General features: G+C 39.6%; 1 protein-coding gene across 16 annotated transcripts in view; it reads right to left on the bottom strand.

Moving 5' to 3' along the window:
* The window catches only part of ELAVL4 (ELAV like RNA binding protein 4), a 138,614-nt gene that overhangs the window by 68,568 nt on the left and 48,990 nt on the right, over positions 1-21,056 (bottom strand). For 2 of the 16 annotated variants that reach the window (XM_070592539.1, XM_008529875.2), the window contains exon 1: positions 14,655-14,941. The exons of 4 other annotated variants lie outside the window; for them this stretch is intronic. Coding sequence is in view for 8 of the 12 variants with exons in the window: in XM_070592446.1 (XP_070448547.1) it covers positions 17,431-17,547 (117 nt within the window). In the remaining 4 variants the exon portion in view is untranslated. Of the gene's footprint in view, positions 1-13,879; positions 14,398-14,654; positions 14,993-17,430; positions 17,610-17,905; positions 18,213-21,056 lie in introns of those variants that run through there. 10 more of the 16 variants (XM_070592550.1, XM_070592500.1, XM_070592480.1 and 7 more) reach the window with 9 other exon arrangements.

The raw sequence follows: 21,056 nt of genomic DNA on the forward strand, positions 1-21,056 counted from the left end.
CCAGAGACAGATCAACGATTGGTTATGCAATGTGGACGACCAATGACGGCAAATGCTGGAAGTACTAACAGATGAGGCTCTAACCCAACATGAGTCAGGGAAGCTTTCCTGGGTAAAATGGGCTTCCTATTTGTCTCGTGACGCCAGGCCAAGAAAAGTCGAAGGATGTAGGAGACCAAGGGATCAGTGTGAGCATGGGTATGGAACAGTATGGTGCAGTTCCACAGTGGAGAATGAATGGGAGGCAGAGATCTGTAGGATGACAGGCTGGAAAGGAGAGCAGGGGCCAGGCCATGGAGGGTCTCCTGAGCCTTGTGAAGGTGGCTGGGCTTGGTCCTGAGTCACAAATCCATTAAGCATCCATCTCTAAGACTGCACCTTAACTGTGTGCCAGTAGCAAATACACTGGTTCCCCATGAAATGCAAACAAAACAGCACTAAGAGAGAGAGAGAAAGAATATTTTTTTAGGCTCACTGCCGAATTTTCTTTGGGGACTTATTTTTTTCTTGAATAGATCATAGGCATTTTTAGCACTAGCATAGTTTATCACCACCTCATGATACTGTTCCCCTTTTGTATTCTAAAGTCATTTTTAATTCAACTCTGTTCAGCAAATGTTACTCTCCCTTCCCCAGCACAGCACCCTGAACAACTTGGTAAATATTTTCTGAATTGGGCTGGATTCATGGAGCAATGACTATAAAAGGTAACACTGTACCAGGAGCCAAGGCTGGGGCCCAGGGGTAGGAGGAGATAAAAAGATGCTATCACAGCACCCTTGCCCCCAATAAACTTGAGCTTCTAATGATGCAAATGAGACATGACAATAACATACATACCCCAAGGCAGACTGCAGGGTGTTGCATTCTCTCAGTTGTGGCCTTTGCATGTGGTGGGAGTGTGAATCCCATTCTCACAGGACTTTCCCCAGACACTCAGCTCCTTGAGGGCAGGGGGCTATGTCTCCTTTACTACGAAATCCTTCGAGACCACCACGTAGTAACTGCTTACTTAATATTTATCAAATGATCTATTTAATCCTCATAACAACCCTGAAAGGTATTAATGATTTTACTAATGTGGAAACAGAGGCTCAGAGAAGTAATGCGATTTGCTTGATATTCTAAGGTTAGTAAGTAGTATAGTAAAAATAATAACAATAATAATTTTTTTTTCATTCTAAGGAAGACTGCCCTCTACGGATCATTCTCCAAATATCTCTGCCATAGGATTCTCTTTTAATACTAAGATGGAAAAGGTTCTCTCTGCCTGAATGAAACCGGAAGTTCACAATTTGAGTTCTTGAGCTCTGGTGCCTCTTTCATGCTGCCGCTTTTAGGAGTTCCAAAAGGCACTGAATGGCTTTAGGCCAGATGGATCTGCCACATTGCAGGTAAGGATATTCTTCAGCATAAAGGTTCCCCAAAACTCTCTCACTCCCTGCCCCATCCCCAGGTGAGAATTAATCCAACTTCAATTTAATTCAATAAATCGTTATTGAATACCTACTATATGTCACTTTTCTCAGTACTTCGAAAATAAAATACACAATATGAAAGTCTTGGCACCTGTCCTCCTGTTGTGATTTAATCAGGTCTTACCCACTTTCATGCATAGTAAAACCTCAAGGACAGTTAACAAACTCTCAAGGGCAGAGACCAACTGAACCACTTATTTTTGTAGAGAAGTACAGTGCTAACACAGTAGGCATTTTAATACATTTTCATGGAACTGAATTAATCTTTTAAATAAGACCTGGGTTCAAGTCAAATCCTGGCCCAATCAATTACTGGCTATGTAACCTTAATTTACCTTTAAAAACTTCAGCTAGCTCATCCATAAAAGAAGAAAATTAACTTTTACCTTTTAAGGTTGTTCTAAGGGTTAAAAAGGATAGTGTGTGTAAGGCACAGTGCCTGACTCATAGTAAGAGCTCAAGAAATGAAACCTAATCTCCTTATTTCTAGTCTCACCTCTAGGTCACCTCCACTACTTATTGTTGTCATTATTAGTATTACTTTGCAGGTTCTAGGTAGCACTCCCAAGGAATGAGGTTTGCTAGTTAACAAATATTTTGACTAATAAAGAGCCCCAACATATACCATGCAGACATCATTAATTTTCAAAGATTTAGGAAACAATGTTCCTCATTAAATCTAAAATAATCAGAAGTCATCCTTTCTTTAATAATTTGGAAGATACCAGAGATCTTGCCTTGCATAGTTGACTGTTTTGTTCTTTTTTTCCTTTGGATAACACAGAGCTTACTACCATCTAGAAGAATGCTTCTCAAACTTTACTGACCAGGATCCAACAAAGCAAAAAAAGGAAGAAAGATACTGAACACAGCAACTTCATATCACAACTCAGAACACAGGTAACTGAAACCAAAGTTTCACGATATAATACTTGCCCTTAATAAATACCAGCAACTGATATTTTCTTTTCTATTTCATTCCATTCTAGCATTCTATTGTTTTATTTTTTTCAAATTCTGGTCAAGACTCAGGAAAATAATTGTAACCAAAACTAGAACCTAGTAATGTACTAATATTGTTATCCTGTCTGTTAGAGTGTATCAAGGATATAGTTTAACTGATCTACCCATCAAGCTATGAAGTTGTATTAACTCTATTTTACATGGTAAGAAACTGAAACTTAGAAAGCTTAGGTGACTTGGACTAAATAGACTCCTACAAGTTGATGACAGACCCAAGACTCACAAGTCTTTTAACTCTGTAGTTCAGGCTCTTTAAAATTTATGACAACTCTATTCAATGAACATTTATTGAGCAGCTACCATGTGCCGGACATTAAAATAAGAGAGCATTTGACATGATCTCTGCCCTCCAGGGCTCACAGACTATCAGGGGAGACAACATGCACTTGGAAGTCTGAATAAGGATTTTCCTATTCTGGAGGAAATAAGCTTATTTCCAAATCACTACTAGGCCCTCTCTCGCCACACATTGTCCCACAAAATGAGCATTGGTACCTGTTGGTGAGAAAATGCAGCATACTCCTCTAATGGCACATTTCTTTACTATCTGAAATAAAGTTGATATTTTTCCTCCTACTGCTTTCTGGCACTTTCACCCTAAAAGCAATCTTTAACGTGACTTCGCCAATGAGCATCATCATCGTAACGTCACACCATGACCAGAAGAGAGCTTTAACACCAATTCCTTCTAAATAACCTAATATCTAATATCCAATTTAGAAATATTTACAATGACTTGGACTTTTGAGAAATCATGACTCAATAAAGACAGGTCTTGACCCTGCAAAACAATCATGAAACTACAGTTCTCTGCTCTAAGATATTCCGTAGCTACCAATTCAAATAAAGTCAAAACCAAGTCAAAACTCCCTAACCTTCCTAAACCATAGCTTTATCTGTCTCTCTGGCTTATCTTTATACATCCATCCTATGCTGCATTCACTACACACTGCTTATCACTCCTGAAGTTCCCATCTCCCTGCCTTACTGATACTATTCCCTCTACACGGAACTCCTTTCTCCTAATTTTTCTGCCTATCCACCTCTCCTCGCTTCACTGAAATGGCATTTCCTCCATGGAGCCTTGCCTCCTTCGCCCAACAAGAATGAACGTCTCCCTCTTCTGTACACTGTACTCCCTCTGCTGAGACACTTTTCACATTCTGCCTGTCAGTGACCTTACCCATTATATTAGAATATGTTTTAAATACTGCAACATTCTGGGAGGTACCTTGAATGTGGTTTATACGCAACAGACACGCAATTGTATCTGCTGATTCCACCGTGAAAAACTTCATCCAGAAAAGGAATTGCTTTTTTTTTTTTTTCCCCTAGAGAAGTAAAGTTTGGCCAAGCTGGATGTATTCCCAAACACTCTGGAGCTAAGACTTCCGATATTGCTAAATATTTAACAGAAGACAAGTGGCTGGACTTTATTTTCTACAGAAAGAGGTTAACAGTACCTGCCCTAACTACAATAAAGAGATCAAACTGACACCATGGGGCAAAAATTCTATAATGTTAAGGGAATATGAGAAATGATCGCCACGGTCTCAGGTCCATTACAGCAGCACTGTGCTGGGAACAGCTGAAGTTCTAGAAATGCAAATTTGCTCCTCTGTTCTTGGAAAATTGACAATACCCAATAGTTCAGGAAGAGTACTGTTAGGATTGTACCAACTGCACACCCATGTCTCCAAAATTCACTAACTAGAGACCTGATTAAGAGTTTTTACTAAAACTCTTCTAAGTTGGAAGGTTTTTTTTCCCCTTTTTTTCAGATAACCTTAAGCCAGAGGTGTAAAGGAAGAAAGAACTGAGATTCAAGTATTGGCTTAAAGTGGATGAATTTTCAACTTTTTAACAATACAAACACTTATCTGGCAAGAGGATCCTAAGAATAGCCACCTGCCCCTCCCCTGTCCATTCACCTGCTCAAATCACGCACCCAATCATCTTCTTTTGGTCCTTCTTTAATAGATGTGAGATTTTTCTAGGCTAAACTATGCAGAAATATCTTCTATACAACCCTTGTCCAAATTCAAGCCCCTTTCTTCCACAGATATATTTCTGCCCATACAAACACATTCTGAAAATTAACCAAATTTTTCCAGAGAGCTTGTGCCCCACATAGAAGGCTGCTTGCAAAATCCTTAGAAGAACTTGGGTGAAGCCTTGAAATAGACACACATGGAAAGAGAAAAGTCCTACTGTCTGTCTGTTTCACAGTAAAGGGTCTTTTTTATAAAAAGCATAGGGTCTGCAAAATGGAACTTAGGGGATCAGACCAACTTAGAACTCATTCCCCTAGTTTTAAGGATTAAATTGAAGGAAAGAAAATGACTCCCCCTCGCATCCTTCCCATTCCACTTGAACGAAGTGGAATTCAAAATACATGACATTAAAACAGTGTTCTAAGGATTTTTTTTCAGTTTAAGCCTTGAACCTCTTCAAGGACTACTTGTGTTACTTCTTCGTCCTGGTGACAGCAACAGGTCCCAATTTAAAACAACCTGTGAATTTATTTAACGTGCCTATTTTTCACCCCTTCAGAGCCTTGGGAAAAAGGTACAAAATTAGGCTTGGCCTAACACCAATCCTGACACCACCCACAACCCCTTCCCAGGTGTGTGTGATCAGCAACAAGAACGTAAGGCCTTTGTGGTGATTTTCCTCCTTTCTCTTTTTTCCTTCAAATGGGAGGGTAATAAGTTGAGGGCTAGCATTCTGCTCACATGTCCCACACCTCTTCAGTCAATCCGATCACTTCTAGAGCTGTCTGTACCGCCAAAGCCATCCATCATCCTGCCTCAGCAAGCAGGAGAAGGAAAACTGACAGCAAGTTAGAAAAATCTCATTAAGCCACTTTTTGCCTCAACTTCTTCACCACTGCTTGAGAAACAGAACTTCAAAATTCAGCCTATTGAGGAAACAAGAAAGACAGAGGAAAAAATGCTAATGTGGTGAAGGGGGAATAAAAAGCTCCCACAGTAAGATGGTTTCTGGACCAAAGGCAAATAACTCACAGGTTACAATATACATATTTTAGACAGCAAAGATGTGACCATATCAATTAATATTAACCCATTTTATTTTCTTTCTGGTTGACTTCTGAATTTCCTAACACACTCTTTCATGAAATTAAAAAAACAGCACCAATTAAAATTAATTTCATGTTCCCCTTTTCTCTCTCTCTTTTTTTCTTTTTTTTGAGGAAGATTAGCCCTGAGCTAACATCTGCTACCAATCCTCCTCTTTTTGCTGAGGAAGACTGGCCCTGAGCTCACATCCGTGCCCATCTTCCTCTACTTTATACGTGGGACGCCTGCCACAGCACGGCTTGCCAAGCAGTGCCATGTCCACATCCGGGATCCGAACCGGTGAACCCTGGTCCACCGAAGTAGAACATGCACACTTAACTGCTGCACCACCGGGCCGGCTCCCCACCTTTTTTCTCTCTCAATGATAAAAATCCCAAGTTAATTCTGATTCCAAAGGAGATCATGGACATACCTTGCAAAACCCTAGGAGAATGCAGAAAACTTAATAAAGCCACACAATTTCAGGGAAGAACTGAGGGTTTATCTATGTTTAAAAACCACAGTGTGTCACCGCCCCCTCCACCCCCATGAGTTCGGGGGAGAGAATGAAGACTCTGAGGGTAGCATGTGACATCACTTCTCCTAGGACATCTGCCAGGAGCAGAAAGACTGACAGACTGAAAGAGACCTAATGTCCTCTAAGCACCTTTATTTTTCAGGTCCTTTGTATGACTGGTGCCTTCAAATACTATTTCTCATCTGATCCCCACAGAAACCCTGTAAGACAGGCATTATTACCCCCAGCTTAAAGATGAGGAAATTGAGGCTCAGAAAGCTTAAGTACCTCATCCAAGATCACCCAATTACTAACTGGAAAAGTCAGGATTCTAACCCAAATCCATATGATGTCAAAGTCCTTTGCACTTCCTGGTTTCTTAAGAAAAAGAGCAATCTTTTCAGAGGCTGGCCTGTAGAGGCACAGCACGAAGGTGCTCCGAGTCCAGAGGAAGGCTCATGGTTCCGTGGCCTCTGAGTTGGCCCTGCCAACAAAGACGTGGGCATAGTGGTATCTAGTAGAAAACTAATTTTTCTACATCTGTACAAGTCGACATAATACGTTTTTAGCCCCATCTGCACACTGGCCCTCTGGGTCCTAATCACAATAACCAGGTTGATTTCAGGACTGGAACCTCTTCCCCTACAGAGGCCATTAAAATATAATCAAGCTAGAAAGTTATCCTCCCCTAAAGCCACCTAAAACAGAGCAACTCCAAAATAAAACCAATTTGCATATTTTAGCCCAAATTAAAAAGTAAAAGCTAAGGATTCCCTTTTAATATCCTGAATAATAAATGCACATTTATGTAAAGCTTCCTTTGGGGAACAGTTACTATGAGGACAACTTTCTCAAGATTATTCATAAATATCACTTTTGTTTTGATGTTACAGTAAGAATCTGGACTTGTGGGAACTGTACTGTCTGTACCCAGTGCATTAACAGAGATCATTAATATTGAAGACATGTACAATACCCAGAATTTTAGATGTGTAGTTGGCTGCATGACAAAAAGTAACATAAGAAAGGATGAGTCAAACCTGGTCAAAATCACCAATTGCAGGGACTCAGTCATTTACTCCATTTTAAGTGAGCACTTTCCTAATGAAAGTTTCATTAGTAAAGATTGCAAGTTCTCAGGCTTGCCACTACAGACTTTTAAATAGCTCTTAGAGCTAAAGTTTATCATTAAAGCTGTATTTACTACTGCTGCATCTTCAAAGGGAGCACTTGAAAAAAAAAAGTTCAATTCAGCCTGTTATTTCTCATGTACAAATTAGAAAGCAACTCTAAAGGGTTTAGACTGGCAGCTTAGGAAAACACAGACTACTTAAGAAGCCATTCTTGGTACATCCCAGGGCACACCAGGGGTCACAGCTGTCTATCTATACCACACACACACACACACACACACACACACTGTGCTATCTAGGTGGGTATGACAAAGTAATTGCATGATTTCTTCTCCACTAGCAAACTTACAGTTTGCACAGGGGCCTATCAAGAAGTCCACTATCTTCTCAGGTCCTCCCTGGAGGTTAACATGAGAAAGGTATCCGAAGAGTCACCTGTCTCAGAAGCCAGGCATTCCTATTTCCATAAAATTAACAGGTTCTAGCCACGCTCCACAGGCAGCTGATGGAAAGACAAGTTCCTTCCAACTGTCCAAACTTTACTCTTTCCTGACGGTGAACATCCAGATACATGGAACCTTATAGACAAAGATGTCCAGAAGATCTTGTATTTCTATCTTTTGGAGTCATACCTAGACTCTTACAAACACAAAAGCAAAAACATTTATGTAGCACCTAAAAATTCCAACAGATCTTTTCTCATAATTTGACACAAGCCCTATTGTGTAATGTCCAAGCTTAAAATCCCTTACCCCAACTCTATCCCCAATCACAGGAACGTAACCTCTAATTACGTCTTTTGATCAGGGTCAGAAGAAAAGGAAATGGTGACCTTGAATTCCATGTTCCAAAAGAAAGCACATAGTAAGTCCTCAAAAAATATATCTTCATCCAACGACTAAACGATACCTAGCCTCTACAGTTGGAAAAACAGTTGGAAAAACAACTCCAAAGGCTAGTTGTTACAGGAAAGTAGATAACAAAAAGCAACTGATTCATAGAATGAGCAGGAGTGGATTCAATGCCACCAAGTGCAGAGAGAGAGGAAACCTCCACGCTGTGATGTGTTTTCCAGAATTCGCTATCTTGGCTGGAATTGTTTCTCTGCTTCCTCATATCCTGAAAAAAGAACTAAACCTCTTACAGAAAATTATTTATGAATTACATTTTTATAGCTTTAAAATAAATAATAAAAAAATTAAACTCGAGTTTAAATGTTATTTTCAAACCAAGAGTCCAAGGGAAGTTATTTTCAGGAGAGACCTATGACTTGTAATTTTTTTCCATTTTTAAAAAATCACTACGCTAGTTTTGCATTTTACTTTTGTGGTTAAAAATAAGGCCTTCCAAAAACAATAAAAAACAAAAACGCAAGCACGACAATTACACTGACCTTATTTCTTCAACATTTTCACCACTTTCTCAACCAAAATTTATTTAAGGATCTCTTTATGGCACTCAGCATTTCTTGATCCTTGTAGAGAGGGCTCCATATTGAAGGGGAAAATATCTCTGGTGTTAGATACAAGGAGGATCTGAATAATGATCTTCCCCAAAGCAAAAAAGGTCAGTCCTAAAATGGTCCAGCAAAAGGCAAAATCTCAGAGGTGAGGGGAGGTGTGGAGAGAGAGAGAAAGAGATAGAGATAGAGAGACAGAGACAGAGAGAGAGAGAAAGCTGCCAGGCTATTATAAGGAGCACTGACACTGCATAATTCATTTCTTAATGAATGTACAGAGAACAGCATAAATATTACCATTAAGCAGAGTGGATGTGAGCATCCAAAGCAAGCTAGCTGGCTGATTGCTTTCTCATTTTTTTGTTCTTTTGTAACAATTCCATTTCCGAAGTGCTTGATTCCTAACACTGATGCTCCAAAGCTATTGTGAGCACAATGCATGAATACTTAATGAAGTAAACAACAAACAAAATGGCTCATCTTTGGTGCCCCCAACTAGCATCCCAAACTGGATATAATTAAAGGTGTGAACAAGCAAGCAAGGAAGTAATGAACCTGCAAAGTCAAGGTTCTGAGAAATTATCTGGCATTCCGCAGTGCACCAGTTCAAATTTATCACTCATTCTCTCTTGTAACGGCAAGGTGCAGATCCACATGTTGGTACCCTTCTCCACTCTTGTCCTCCAGTCTTTTTTTTTCTTTCCATTTCTAGATGGCTAATTTGTGACAATTACTGCTTGTGACAACTCCCACCCACCCACAGATCTCCTTTCTTTTTACCCTTAGAAAGCCACTGACCTATAAAAGCCCTCTACTTTTAAAATACACTGAAATTTTAAAAATACAAGGATGTTTAAAACATGCACACACTCACAAAACAAAGCATGAGATGCTCACACAGCCACCCTACCTCCTCCTTGTTTTTACCAATGTTAAAGGTTATGCTCCCCCAAAAAAACAACTCTCCTTCCAAATATGCATACATTTTAATTTGAACCCAATCCCTTGACTGAAAGGGCAGCTGCTAGCTCACAAATATTGTTGTGGATTGCACATTTACAGTTTCTCTAGTGGCAACTAAGGAAAGGTATTTGGTTACTAAGGGAAGTCTGCAGAGTCTGGATAATCTTTTTTTGACGAAGTTTTGTATTTTTCTAATAAGAGAACCCTTGGAGTTTGTGTGGAAAGAAGCCACTTCTTATGGGAAGCCAGCCCAGTTTAGTTTTCTTTCCATTTTTAGATGCTCATATACTTGCAAGTATGTACACACATTTGGTAATTCCAAATAAGGAAAGCCTAAGACAGGTGCAGGATTTCAGAAACACACATGCTTACATTGAAACACACACACAGAGTCTCCCTCTCTCACATACACATACTTTCCACATATCTATCAAATGGATGGGAGAATGGATAGTGGGCAATAAAAGGTTGAGTTCACTTTCAAAAGGGTAATCAGCCAATTCTGTACAACATGGCCCATCGACTGGAAAATAGTAAGACAAAAGCTTGAAAGTGTTTATGTCCCTTCACATCTCCCAAATTCCCAATGACACCAGGAAAAAATACTGCATTGCAGCATTTGCCAGCGCACACTCATGTGTCCAGCATCCGCTGGCCAGCTCACCAACAAATGTACATATTAATTGTCCAGGCATATAAATTAAGTGCCTGGTGGCCACAGATCACTGGAACTGATGAAGAAATTTGTCAAGGCCAAAGTACATCTGTCCATGTACAATGACCTCTATTAAGACCGCCATTCCTATAATGTGGCACACACAGATAATTTGTTTCGATTTTTAAAAAATTAAAGCATTAAGATGCTACGGGCTAATTGAAGCGGTATATCTCCTCATGGAAGGAATAGTATTTGGTCTAATCCACCCACAATAAGGAAAAAAGTGCAAAGGAAAGAAATCAAACCAAAGAAAAAGACTTGCCCTGAGGAAACCCTTCCATTGTTCATGGTAACTCTTACTGGAGAAAAACACCTTGATTCACCCACAAATTCTTTTACAGATATTAAACACACACACAAAGCACCATTCATGCAACGATTTCTAGATTTGAAATTTCAAATAGATTATCCCCAGTAGAAATGCTAAGTTTAAAATATCTGAAGTCCCAAATCCTATTTCAAGACTGAGTTTAGAACTAAAATGCAAACGCGTAGCTCATTTTCTTTCCCCTTCTTTTAAAAAATACTCTACTGTTAATACCTCACAATAATCTAGCCTTCATCTCACAACAAAATCTCTGAAAATTCAAGGACCAAGGAAGGGCTATAGGGAAAGAAAAAAGTTTCAAGGCTTTGGAAAACTATCAAACAGAAGCAAGTTCATCTATATCTGGCCAGGAGGATGACTTGATTGAATGGCGGTTAAGAATGAATGGGACTGAGATCACAAATGAAGGGTTACATTGCTTGTCAGGTTTTTTTTTTTTTTTTAAAGAGGTATTAAAATTGTCTTGTAAATCAATGACTCTCGAAGCAATTTTTCAGCTATTTCCCCACCGGTGTTCATTTTACCCTTTCAAAAATGCAAACATTAAATGATTTAGCCATTATGTTACAATGAGATATATGGACATTCTGATCATTAAAACTGTGATGTAGCCAGGCGTCTTTTGCAGAAATATTTCCAATCAGATTTTCATTTCTTAATAAATGCACACTCAACCTTGTGCTTCCATAAAGGCACACCTCCATATGCAGGTAGTAGGCATTAATATTTTTAAGACAAAGAAGCAAGAAAGGTCAGCAGTAGAACCACGTGTCTTTTTACAACCCAAGACAAGGTGACAGTTCTATGGAAAAGATTTTCCCCTAACTAAAAAATGCCAGAAAATTCTCAGAAAAAAGAAGTATATTGGAGATAATCAAAAAACTATTCTATTTTTAATAGCGACATATGTTAACGCACTCAAGATATGGGAGTAAGGTTCCAGTGTATGACAAAAAAAATCTAAGTTTATTTATTTTTACCTCAAGAGTCAAAACAAATTTTTTAAATCCCCCATTAAGTAGACAAAACAAAAGGAAGCATCTACAAGGAAAAAAGCATGGGGGGGGGGGTGTGGTGCGGAGATTTGCAATGAAGAGAGTAAAAATTAAGAGTACTTTAAATAAAGCCAGTTATACTTTCCTAGCCTTTTAATATATTTCAGTATTTTTTATTCTCTCATTTTGGACCTTAAAATTAGCTACCTGATCACGTATCTAATTTGTCTCTCAAGAAGAATCGGTAACACATCACCATTTCAGTGATTTTTACGCTACCTCCTATTCACCTAAGTACTACACCTTTCAGTCTTCCCAGTACCCACCATCATGAGAAAAAGACTACTAGTGAAGCACACTTAGAGAAAAAGCGAGAGGTGCCTGTCACCCAGCGCACACATGGGTCCCAGACGTTCAGAGAGACCGAGAAAAAGAATTCAGCTTTTCACTCAGTTTATGCCAAGACCAGACCCAGGACCAAATGCCAAATGGAAGGCAGTGGTTGCAACGGTGTAGCCTCATGGATCCTGTGGCTGGAGGCATGGAGAGGCAAGCAAAGTGAAAGGCTAGAATATAGCTTTTTATTTATTATTTTTAAAAGTAATTTCTACTCGAGATATAAAATGAGAGATACAATGAACTCCCTGGAACTGCAGTACCAACATCTGATTTAGTAAAAATACCAATATCACCCAGCACAAAAATCATTGCTTAGGGTAAATCTATTCTACCTATATTTCTCCTACGGATATTTGCTGGAAATTTCTAAGAAATCATTTGCAGAACCTATCAGCTGTGAGAGTTCACTATTATGCTTCCGTCAACTTCATTCAATATAATTTACATTTTTTTCAAATGGCCTCTCAGGATTCCTTGCGATTTTTCGCACGTACAATTTCACAGCAGGGAAAAAGGGGAAAGAGAGAAAGAGAAAAAAAAAAAAAGCAAGATTCCCTCCTCTCCCTTCCCCCTCTGCTTCTCTCTGTTTTTTAAACCAAAAGAAAAAAAAAAAAGAAACAAGGGAGACAGAACAGATGCTTAAAAATAGATTTCTAAAAATCACTGTAAACCAGAGTTAGAAATGTAATTAACACCTATTTATAAAGAATAATTAAAGTTGGGCCAGCCACAAAGAACAGCAAAGATAATCGAGGTCCTGTCCCCCCCCCCCCTTTTTTTTTTTTTTTACACTGTTTGCAGTGTGTTCTCATGATAGCCACCTGCTCCCTACTCGGCTTTTCCTCTGTTCGTTTCCCCGGCAACCTTTCATTGGGTTTTCCTCCCAGCTATCGCTTTCAGTTGGGCTGCTCGGTCTAATCTTATTTGTTTTACACCCATCAAAACAAGCAGCCAGACAAAGGCAATCCTCTAAGAATGGGAAAAAGACCACAGCTTTGTTATAACATCTATGCAGAGCGAAAAGTCCTCCCTAGGCTTTTCTAGCGAAAAATAAGTGAGATGGATATGAATTTACAGCCTCCCCCCATACCCAGCTTTGAAACCCCGTGAAAGCTATTGCTGGTGAAATTCAAAGTCAAAGTGGGCATTCGTGGCATCTAATCATGCCATTTTGTGCCATATCTTCAGGGTCAACATCAGGCGACAGAAGCGGCACTCAAGGAGTTTCCCTGCTGCCTTTTTTTTTTTCCAGAAAAAGATGATGCTAAAAATAGATTTACTACTTTGGCAGAAAGGTTTTCCCCTTCCACATCGAAAAGTCCTGTTTCACAATTGCATCCGCTGGTACTGAACCTCACCTCCTCCACCTCTCATTCCCAGCCTTCCCCATCACTCCTAGTAGGAGACGGAAAAGAAATGTGCCTTTAACTTTAACAGTCGTGTAATTCTGTTGAAGCTTCACAGAGGCGGTGGACATGCCAGCCAACAGCGACGGTGACATTGTGATTGTCAAAAAGACACCAACCTTGCTTGGCTAAAATGTGTGTCTATGGAAGAGGCAGTGTGTGTGCCTGGTGTGCATGCAGTGCCATTACACTTGGAGATGGATTCTGGTTTTCAGAAAAGAGAAATACTAATAAACACACACACACAAACGATCTGCACAGTGATTTACGATGCACAGTCCACCATCCTTACACACACACACACACACACAGACACACATACACACACACACACACACACTTGGCTGGAATCTCCAAGCTCCCTTCCTCTTTTCACTTACCATCTTCAAGCCATTCCACTCCATCTGTGATCAGAAGAAGATGGACCCTCACACAGTGTGTCAAAAGCGGAAAGGAACGTTATGTAAAAGCTGACATTCCTTCTTACAGAGCTGCTGCCCAGAGAAGGAAGCAACAACTCAACACGCCAGGCACCGCTACACATACAAGCCGCCTCCTCTTTTTTATGAGGTCATGACAGGAAACTCTTTGAAATACAAGATGCAGCATTTACTGAAGCCCAAATAAATCACTCTCTTTGCCGTTTTGACTGCGCAGTCCCCTGAAACACAACTGCCCATCTCAACGTTCAGTATCCAGGAGCTGCCTCTCGAGGTTTAAATTTCCAGCACGGAAATGGAGAGATTCCTAACCCTGCTGCATCTACCTCCAGCCCCACAAACCCAGGCACGCAGACAAACCCCCACTCTCTTGCAAAAATAAAACCCTTCTTTTGCCATTGTGGTCTCACGTAATAAAACCTCTTTCAACAAACCAGCAATTATTTCAGCCCAACTCCCCCCAACCCACCCATCCTCTCGTCTTTATGTTGAAGGGAAAACTGACAATGACCTGTTAAAAATGACAATCTATTTTCCCACTGCTTTTCAATACAAGGACCTACCCGCACTCTCTACACAAAAGAGATAGTAAATGTAGGAACCAAACAGCAGCAGAGAACTAAACTCTTGTGCAAGCATCAGACTGGTCAAGGTGTAGATGCTTCTCTTCCCTCCAGCAACACAAACAACAGATTATAAATCTAGTCGTACCTACCATAACCATTCTTATTGGCAAATATTGGGTCTCGCAGAGCTTCGACTCTTCTCTTAAAATTTGCAAAGCTTTCAGAATATATTTTTTTAAATGACTACTATTGTTATATATTTTTAAAGATCCACAAAACACAGAGTGGATGATTGTAAAGTAAATCAATTATTGGGGGGGGATGAGGGGGGGAGAAAGAAAAAAAAAAAAAAGAAAGAAAAGGAGCAGTGAGCTGAAACCCCCGATTCTAGGATGTAGATAAGAACAACTGAACAGAGCCTTGCTGAAATTGGCTCGAAGCTTCCCCTTTTTACATCCATTTATGGGACCATCTGTCAGCTGAAGCCAGGATCTGATTGGCTGGGGAAATGAAAGAAGGCGTTGCAACATCAGGTGCTATTTAAATTAGCTACTGCCAGATTGACGATGTTAATGATTTGGTGACCTCTACAACAACAGAGACCAGATTTCTGAACTGCTTCTTGTGTCTGGTAATTAAGGCCAGGCTGAAGCAACAACAGCCATACTTGTATTTTTACCTTTTCCTCCTCCCAGCTCAAAAGTACTGTAACAACTGCAGGTCACTGGCAGCTTGCAAACCTTAACAGTGGGAGCGTCCTCCCTTTCCCCTGTCCTGAGGGCTGCACCACCCCACCCCTCGGACAGAGGGCTTTTCCCATCTAAAACATTTTCAACCACCTTATCTTTCTCCACAGTTGCTTTCTAGCGAAATGCATATTTAATGATCTGCCTCTAGGCTTAAAGATACAACAAAAGCACTTTAATGTGCTAATACATCTACATTTTAACTTTGTTATTTCCCAACATTGCTGATTTTTAGTAAGTAATGCTCCTTCCGCAGCTCACACGACCAGGTTTCAAAAGAAAGCAAATGTGAGATTGTGCTTGCTCCAGGAACTGGGGCCACATAAGTTTGCTTCAGAAAATGATTTCCTAATAAACAAAAAAGAAAAAAAGCCAGGGAAGGAGGGCACAGCTGTCAGCCTCTACCTTTCTGCCTCCTGTCTGAGCTTTTCAAAACAGAGAATGATGAATGATTTATTTAAATGAATTTATTTCTCAACTTGGGTAGGCGCATGATCTGAATTTTTAAAAATTCACTAAAATACGTTCTCTCTTTGCTCTCCCTACTGCTATGGAGAAAGGTAAAGCATGCTTTTGACAACAGCCTCATTTGATAACCGGTGCAGAGTGCCCATCTTGCTTAACTGAACATGTGATTTTGCATCTCTCCCTCAACGGACGTTTTTTAGCTTTGGCCTCTTAAAAGATTTGCAGAGAGATATTTAGCAAGTGTGTGGTGATGTATATATAGTTTGTATGCCTATGAGATACATTTCATAACCTCTATGCTACCAAGCCTTCAGTAAGATACTTTTTTTTGTTCCGGTTTGGGTTTTAAAGTGGCTTACCTGAGGAGTTTATGCTTTGCTTCTATCCAAAAAACTAACTTATCAGTATTTATTTAATTCACAATTTAGTCAATTTGTTCCTCAATAAATACACAGAGGTAACAAATATTACTGAAGACGTAATTCAACATAATTTCTAATCTTTGGCTGAAGTTGACAGCGAGATGGGACTGGGCAGAGTAGAAATTTAGGCCGGAAATCATGCTACACTCTGGGCTTCAAAGTCCAAGAATAAATGGGTCTGTGAAAAATTATCAGAAAAGAAAATAACCTTTACATTTTTAAAAATTAAAACTATTCTCTCCAAGCTACTATTTCATGAACACACACACAAATATATATATATACACACACACACTTTAAAAAATACAGATACACCACAAAACAATGTGTGTTGGGTACACTATATGAACTATTAGACTTGGATATAAATAAATCGAGCTATTGGAAATAAAATACATGAAATAAAAAAGGAGAAATGTGAAATCTATAATCCCCTCAAGTGGAACAATATTAAATTAAGACAACTTTTAAAATAATATCTTTAGCAAATGTATAAAAGAGTCGTACAAGTCACAATAGTACTACAGTATCTACTGAACTGCGTACTAAGGATGAATTCACAGGCTAAGTGTTGTAAAGAGCTCAACAGACAGCCACAGGGCAGGTACAGGTGCCCCAAATCGAAAACAGAAACTGAGGGTGATCTCACCAATATCAAAATATTGTGAAAAGTAAATATAAACACAATGCTGACAAACACATAAATAAAAACAGGCCCCTTAAAAGTCCTTTCTCCCACCCATATTAATCTCAGCACACTTAGTGAGCCACAAATTAACGTTAGGTATATCAAAAGATATTCTGGCCACTTTTCCAAAATAGTAACTGTATACCACAGTACAAACGATTAGCTGGTTTTGTTAGGCTAAAAAAATCCATGCACTATGTATATTGATCACTTCTCCAAAAACCTCCACTCTAAAGTCTTTCAACAGAATCCTCAAACAAATGCACAAACATCCTCAGAGGCCTTTTCTCTAAAGACAAAGGCAGAATCCTATTGTTGGGAAAAGTCAACCTTATTATTGCATTTCCAATAGTACCATTCATCTTTCAGAGTGAGGGGCTGACCGCTACATCAGTGGTGTGACATTTGTAAAGCAACAGATTCTCAATATATTATCTCAAGAATCAGGCAGGCGAGTCTCCCAGTCATGCATGATTTTTTTTTTTTCCGCCACAATCCTCCACCACCACAGAAAGAAACTTGTCTCACTCAAGCAGCTAAGGCAACCTAAAAATGATATCCCAGAGCTGTGGGGCTGCCAGCACGGCTGTATCCCTCTTACCATAAATGAGCAGTTTCTTGACTCATTAATAACAATTTCCCTTAAAAGAAGTAATCTCATATCAGTCAGCCCCTCGCCACCATGCACACATCCCAAAGGTTGCAGATATCTCAGCATCAGTCGCCGGCAGCCAGCTTTCCCACACAGAGTCCAGATGGACTGTACCAGAAGCCAATTCAGCGTTAATAACTACCTACTCCGTGCAGTGGAGAAGCCTTACGTGGCACAATGGGCTAGGAAACAGCAGCCGGCTGAAACTGCAAATAAAAAAGACAACCAAATTCTCCAAAAGCACCGAAAGGAAGGAACAGAAATGGAAGCGTGAATTGTATTTCCTTGACTTCTATGAGAAAAAAAAAAAAAGAAGAAAGAAAGAAAGAGAGAAAGAAAAAAAAAAGAATCCTTCATAAACATAGGGAAAAAAAATGAAGGGGGGGGAACAGATGCTGCCCAGAGAAAAGTGACAAAATATTACCTCATTATTTAACAAAGCAGCATTAAGCGTCCTGCTGATTTCAAACATCTTGCCACAGATTTTGTTTTAAGAGAAACAGATAGAATCCTTTGCAAAGCACTCCGTCTGCAAAGGGTTCTTCAATTTTCTTGCGCACCACGGAACAGTCAATATATTATTTCCCTAGAGTTCGCACATTCAAACCTCTAGTCAGGGAGCTGAATTTTCCCCTTATCTCACACACAGTAGACTCCTGTTATATGCACTGCTCTCTTTGCAAGAGCAGCCTGCCCCAAACATGGCTGGTGTTTAAACTACTCTTTAAAGTAACAGTTCACTATATAACCACCAGGTGGGTAGAGTGCACAGATTCAAATGAACCATCTTAAAAGACTGTGGGGGTTTTTTTCCGTGGAATAGCTTTTGGGTGTAGGATGTGACATGAGAAACGCCAGCATCCTAACAGGCATCTTGTCTTGTATCTCTCTCCGTATCTTATCAAAATAAATAAATAAAATTCCTTCTCCTGACTTACAGCGAGGAAACAAAACAAAACACCGTCACCAACTCTAATAAGAACTGTGAAGAATGAAACACAAACAAGCTTTGTTTCATTCAGGAAAGGATGAACAAGGAAAATCCAATCCACACAGAGCAAGGGGTAAAACCAAAAACTCCAAGGAAATATTTTCCTTTAGCAAAAACAGAAAAATACTGACTCATGTGATAAAAACCCAGTTCAAAAGTATGCATATGGACGAAGCACACACAAGATGGAGGCAAGAGTTTAAGAATGCAACTTTTCGTCTCAGTAAAACATTAGGTTTATTTGATACAGTCTTTCACGATAGGAAATAACCAAAAGCTGAAAAGTAAAGACATTGAAAAAAAAAATCTTAAACATCTCTTAAAAACACAATTATACAAATAGTTATCAACAACCACAAGAACACACTAATCACCTCTCTCTCCCCAATGCTGTTCTTTTTCCCCAAGACCTGCCTCGAAGTGGAACATTTCTGTGGTATACTATTTGGGATGTATAGATAACTTGGTATCTCCTTTGTACAATTCTATTCCAATTAATCTGTTCCTTTTCCAGAGGAGCAATAAATAGAATGTCCCAAGTTGAAAGCCCCAAGTGATGGAGGGGGAATGTTAAAAGGAAAAAAGACCCACCTGGACAAATAAATCTCATCACTTATATTGTTATATGGTCTGATTTTAAGGAGGATTTTATTGCTTACAGAGCGTGTATGCACCATTCTACGTTCCCTCGTGTCTAAAAGAGAAACCAACACACACTGATACCTGGGATTTTGTTTCCTTGGTTGGATAAAATTAAAGCCCTGAACTTCCACATCCTCTTGCAAACACAGATGTCGATACTAGTATTTTTCCAGCCCATCCGAGCAACATTTAGCTATACACAACAGTGACTGTCTCCTTCATCTTTAAGTCAAAGCTGCATCACTTAATACCATTTAACCTCCTCGCATATATTAAGTTTCAAGTGACAATTTTTAACTGGGGAGTGCGAAGGAGGAGTTGCTCTCATCAAATTCTGGTTGTATGAAATAAGCTAATTTGTACACTCACCATATGTCTTAAACATTAATTAAAAAATGTCACTTTCTTCAAACATTAAAATGTAATCAGCCGAGTAAATAAAATATTCTTGAGTTTTCTTGCCTTGGTGATAATTTAAAGAGTGTTTATCTCAAGGTAACCTCTCTATTTTGATTACCAAGGAAGGCTTTTGATTTGAAAAGGGAAAAAAGGAGATACTGGGGGCTGGGGAAGTGAGAAGAGAAAACCACAACTGTACGTAGCTGCACAAAGGAAAATAAGATGAAGCGGGTTTTTAAGGACCCATAGTCTTGTTACCCTAAGGCAAATCCAGCCAATCAATACCACCCATTGACGGTCCACCATCTGCCATGCTACCCAGTGATGTGGCTAAACAGACCTGTTCCATATGACCGTAGCCGGCTCATTTTCAGTCGATTAGGGCAGTTCCAGAGCATTCACGTGCAATAGCACAAAACTCCAAGTCAGACTGAGCCTCTCTCTTCACACCAGTTCCTCCGAACACAGCTGCAGACCTTTTCCTCCTGTTCCGGGTGTCTGGATTACCTCTTCTTGCCCCTCAATTGAATTAGCAAAATGGGGTGGGAAGGTAGAGCGAACAGACACTCACATATCCACACACATACGGAGATAATTGCTGGCCCTTCTTCACTGTCATGCAGAAATCAGGAATTCCATGTGCTCTGCCCTAATATGATTATGGCACACCATTTAAAGAGCGTCATCAGTGCCTATGACCTGACATTTTCCTGTGCTTCAATTTCTTTTCATCCTCTCCCTCCTCCCTTGAAAAACAAACCTAAACTGCTGGCATTTCTTCCTTTAGGGAAAATATAATCAGCGTGCCCAGATAATATTATACTATATTCAAGGGCTTTCGATGAAATTTAAAGCCTCATTTTCTTTCGATGAATTGTGATGTTGGTCTTTGTCTTTTTCCTTTTTCTGTAGAAACAGTAAATGAAATTTTCTAGGAAAATGCAAACATACCACAGAGGCAGGAAAGATGCGCCCAACTGACACACAGTCTACCAGCAGCATCAGGAATTCACTGCTGACGTTATCGTCGAGATACATGACTTGGACGTGTGATGTGTTTCTCTTTCCTAAGTAGTTTTGTTTACTACAGACTGTGGGAAATAGCTAGAAATACGCTATTATATGGAGAAATGTAATAAATGGATGTCTAGTCCACTTAAATTGCCAAGAATTCACCTGTGCAGGTAAACTAACCTAAGCCTCGATTCACACTTGATCTTCCTGTTTTCTTTCCATACTCCTAAGCTTTATGCTAGAAAGGCAGCTGAAGGCAGAAGGTTTCTTTCCAGTATCAACGTATGCTTTTTCAAATGTGCCTTTGACCACACTCTTAAAGCGCTAGGGTATCTTTCCGGGAAAGAAAATTCAAAAGACAGGAAAACTGCCTTACTTACAAAATTCTGAAAAAGGTAAATATACATTTATCCAAGAACTCTAATTTATGTGAAGTCCCTGTCTGGACTTTTCACTGATCTATTCCTCATCACAGCCTAAGAAAACCCAGCAGAGTCAATGTGCAAACAGACAGAGATTTCTGAAGATC

This window comes from Equus przewalskii, chromosome 2, assembly GCF_037783145.1.
Source record: "Equus przewalskii isolate Varuska chromosome 2, EquPr2, whole genome shotgun sequence".
Classification (NCBI taxonomy): domain Eukaryota; kingdom Metazoa; phylum Chordata; class Mammalia; order Perissodactyla; family Equidae; genus Equus; species Equus przewalskii.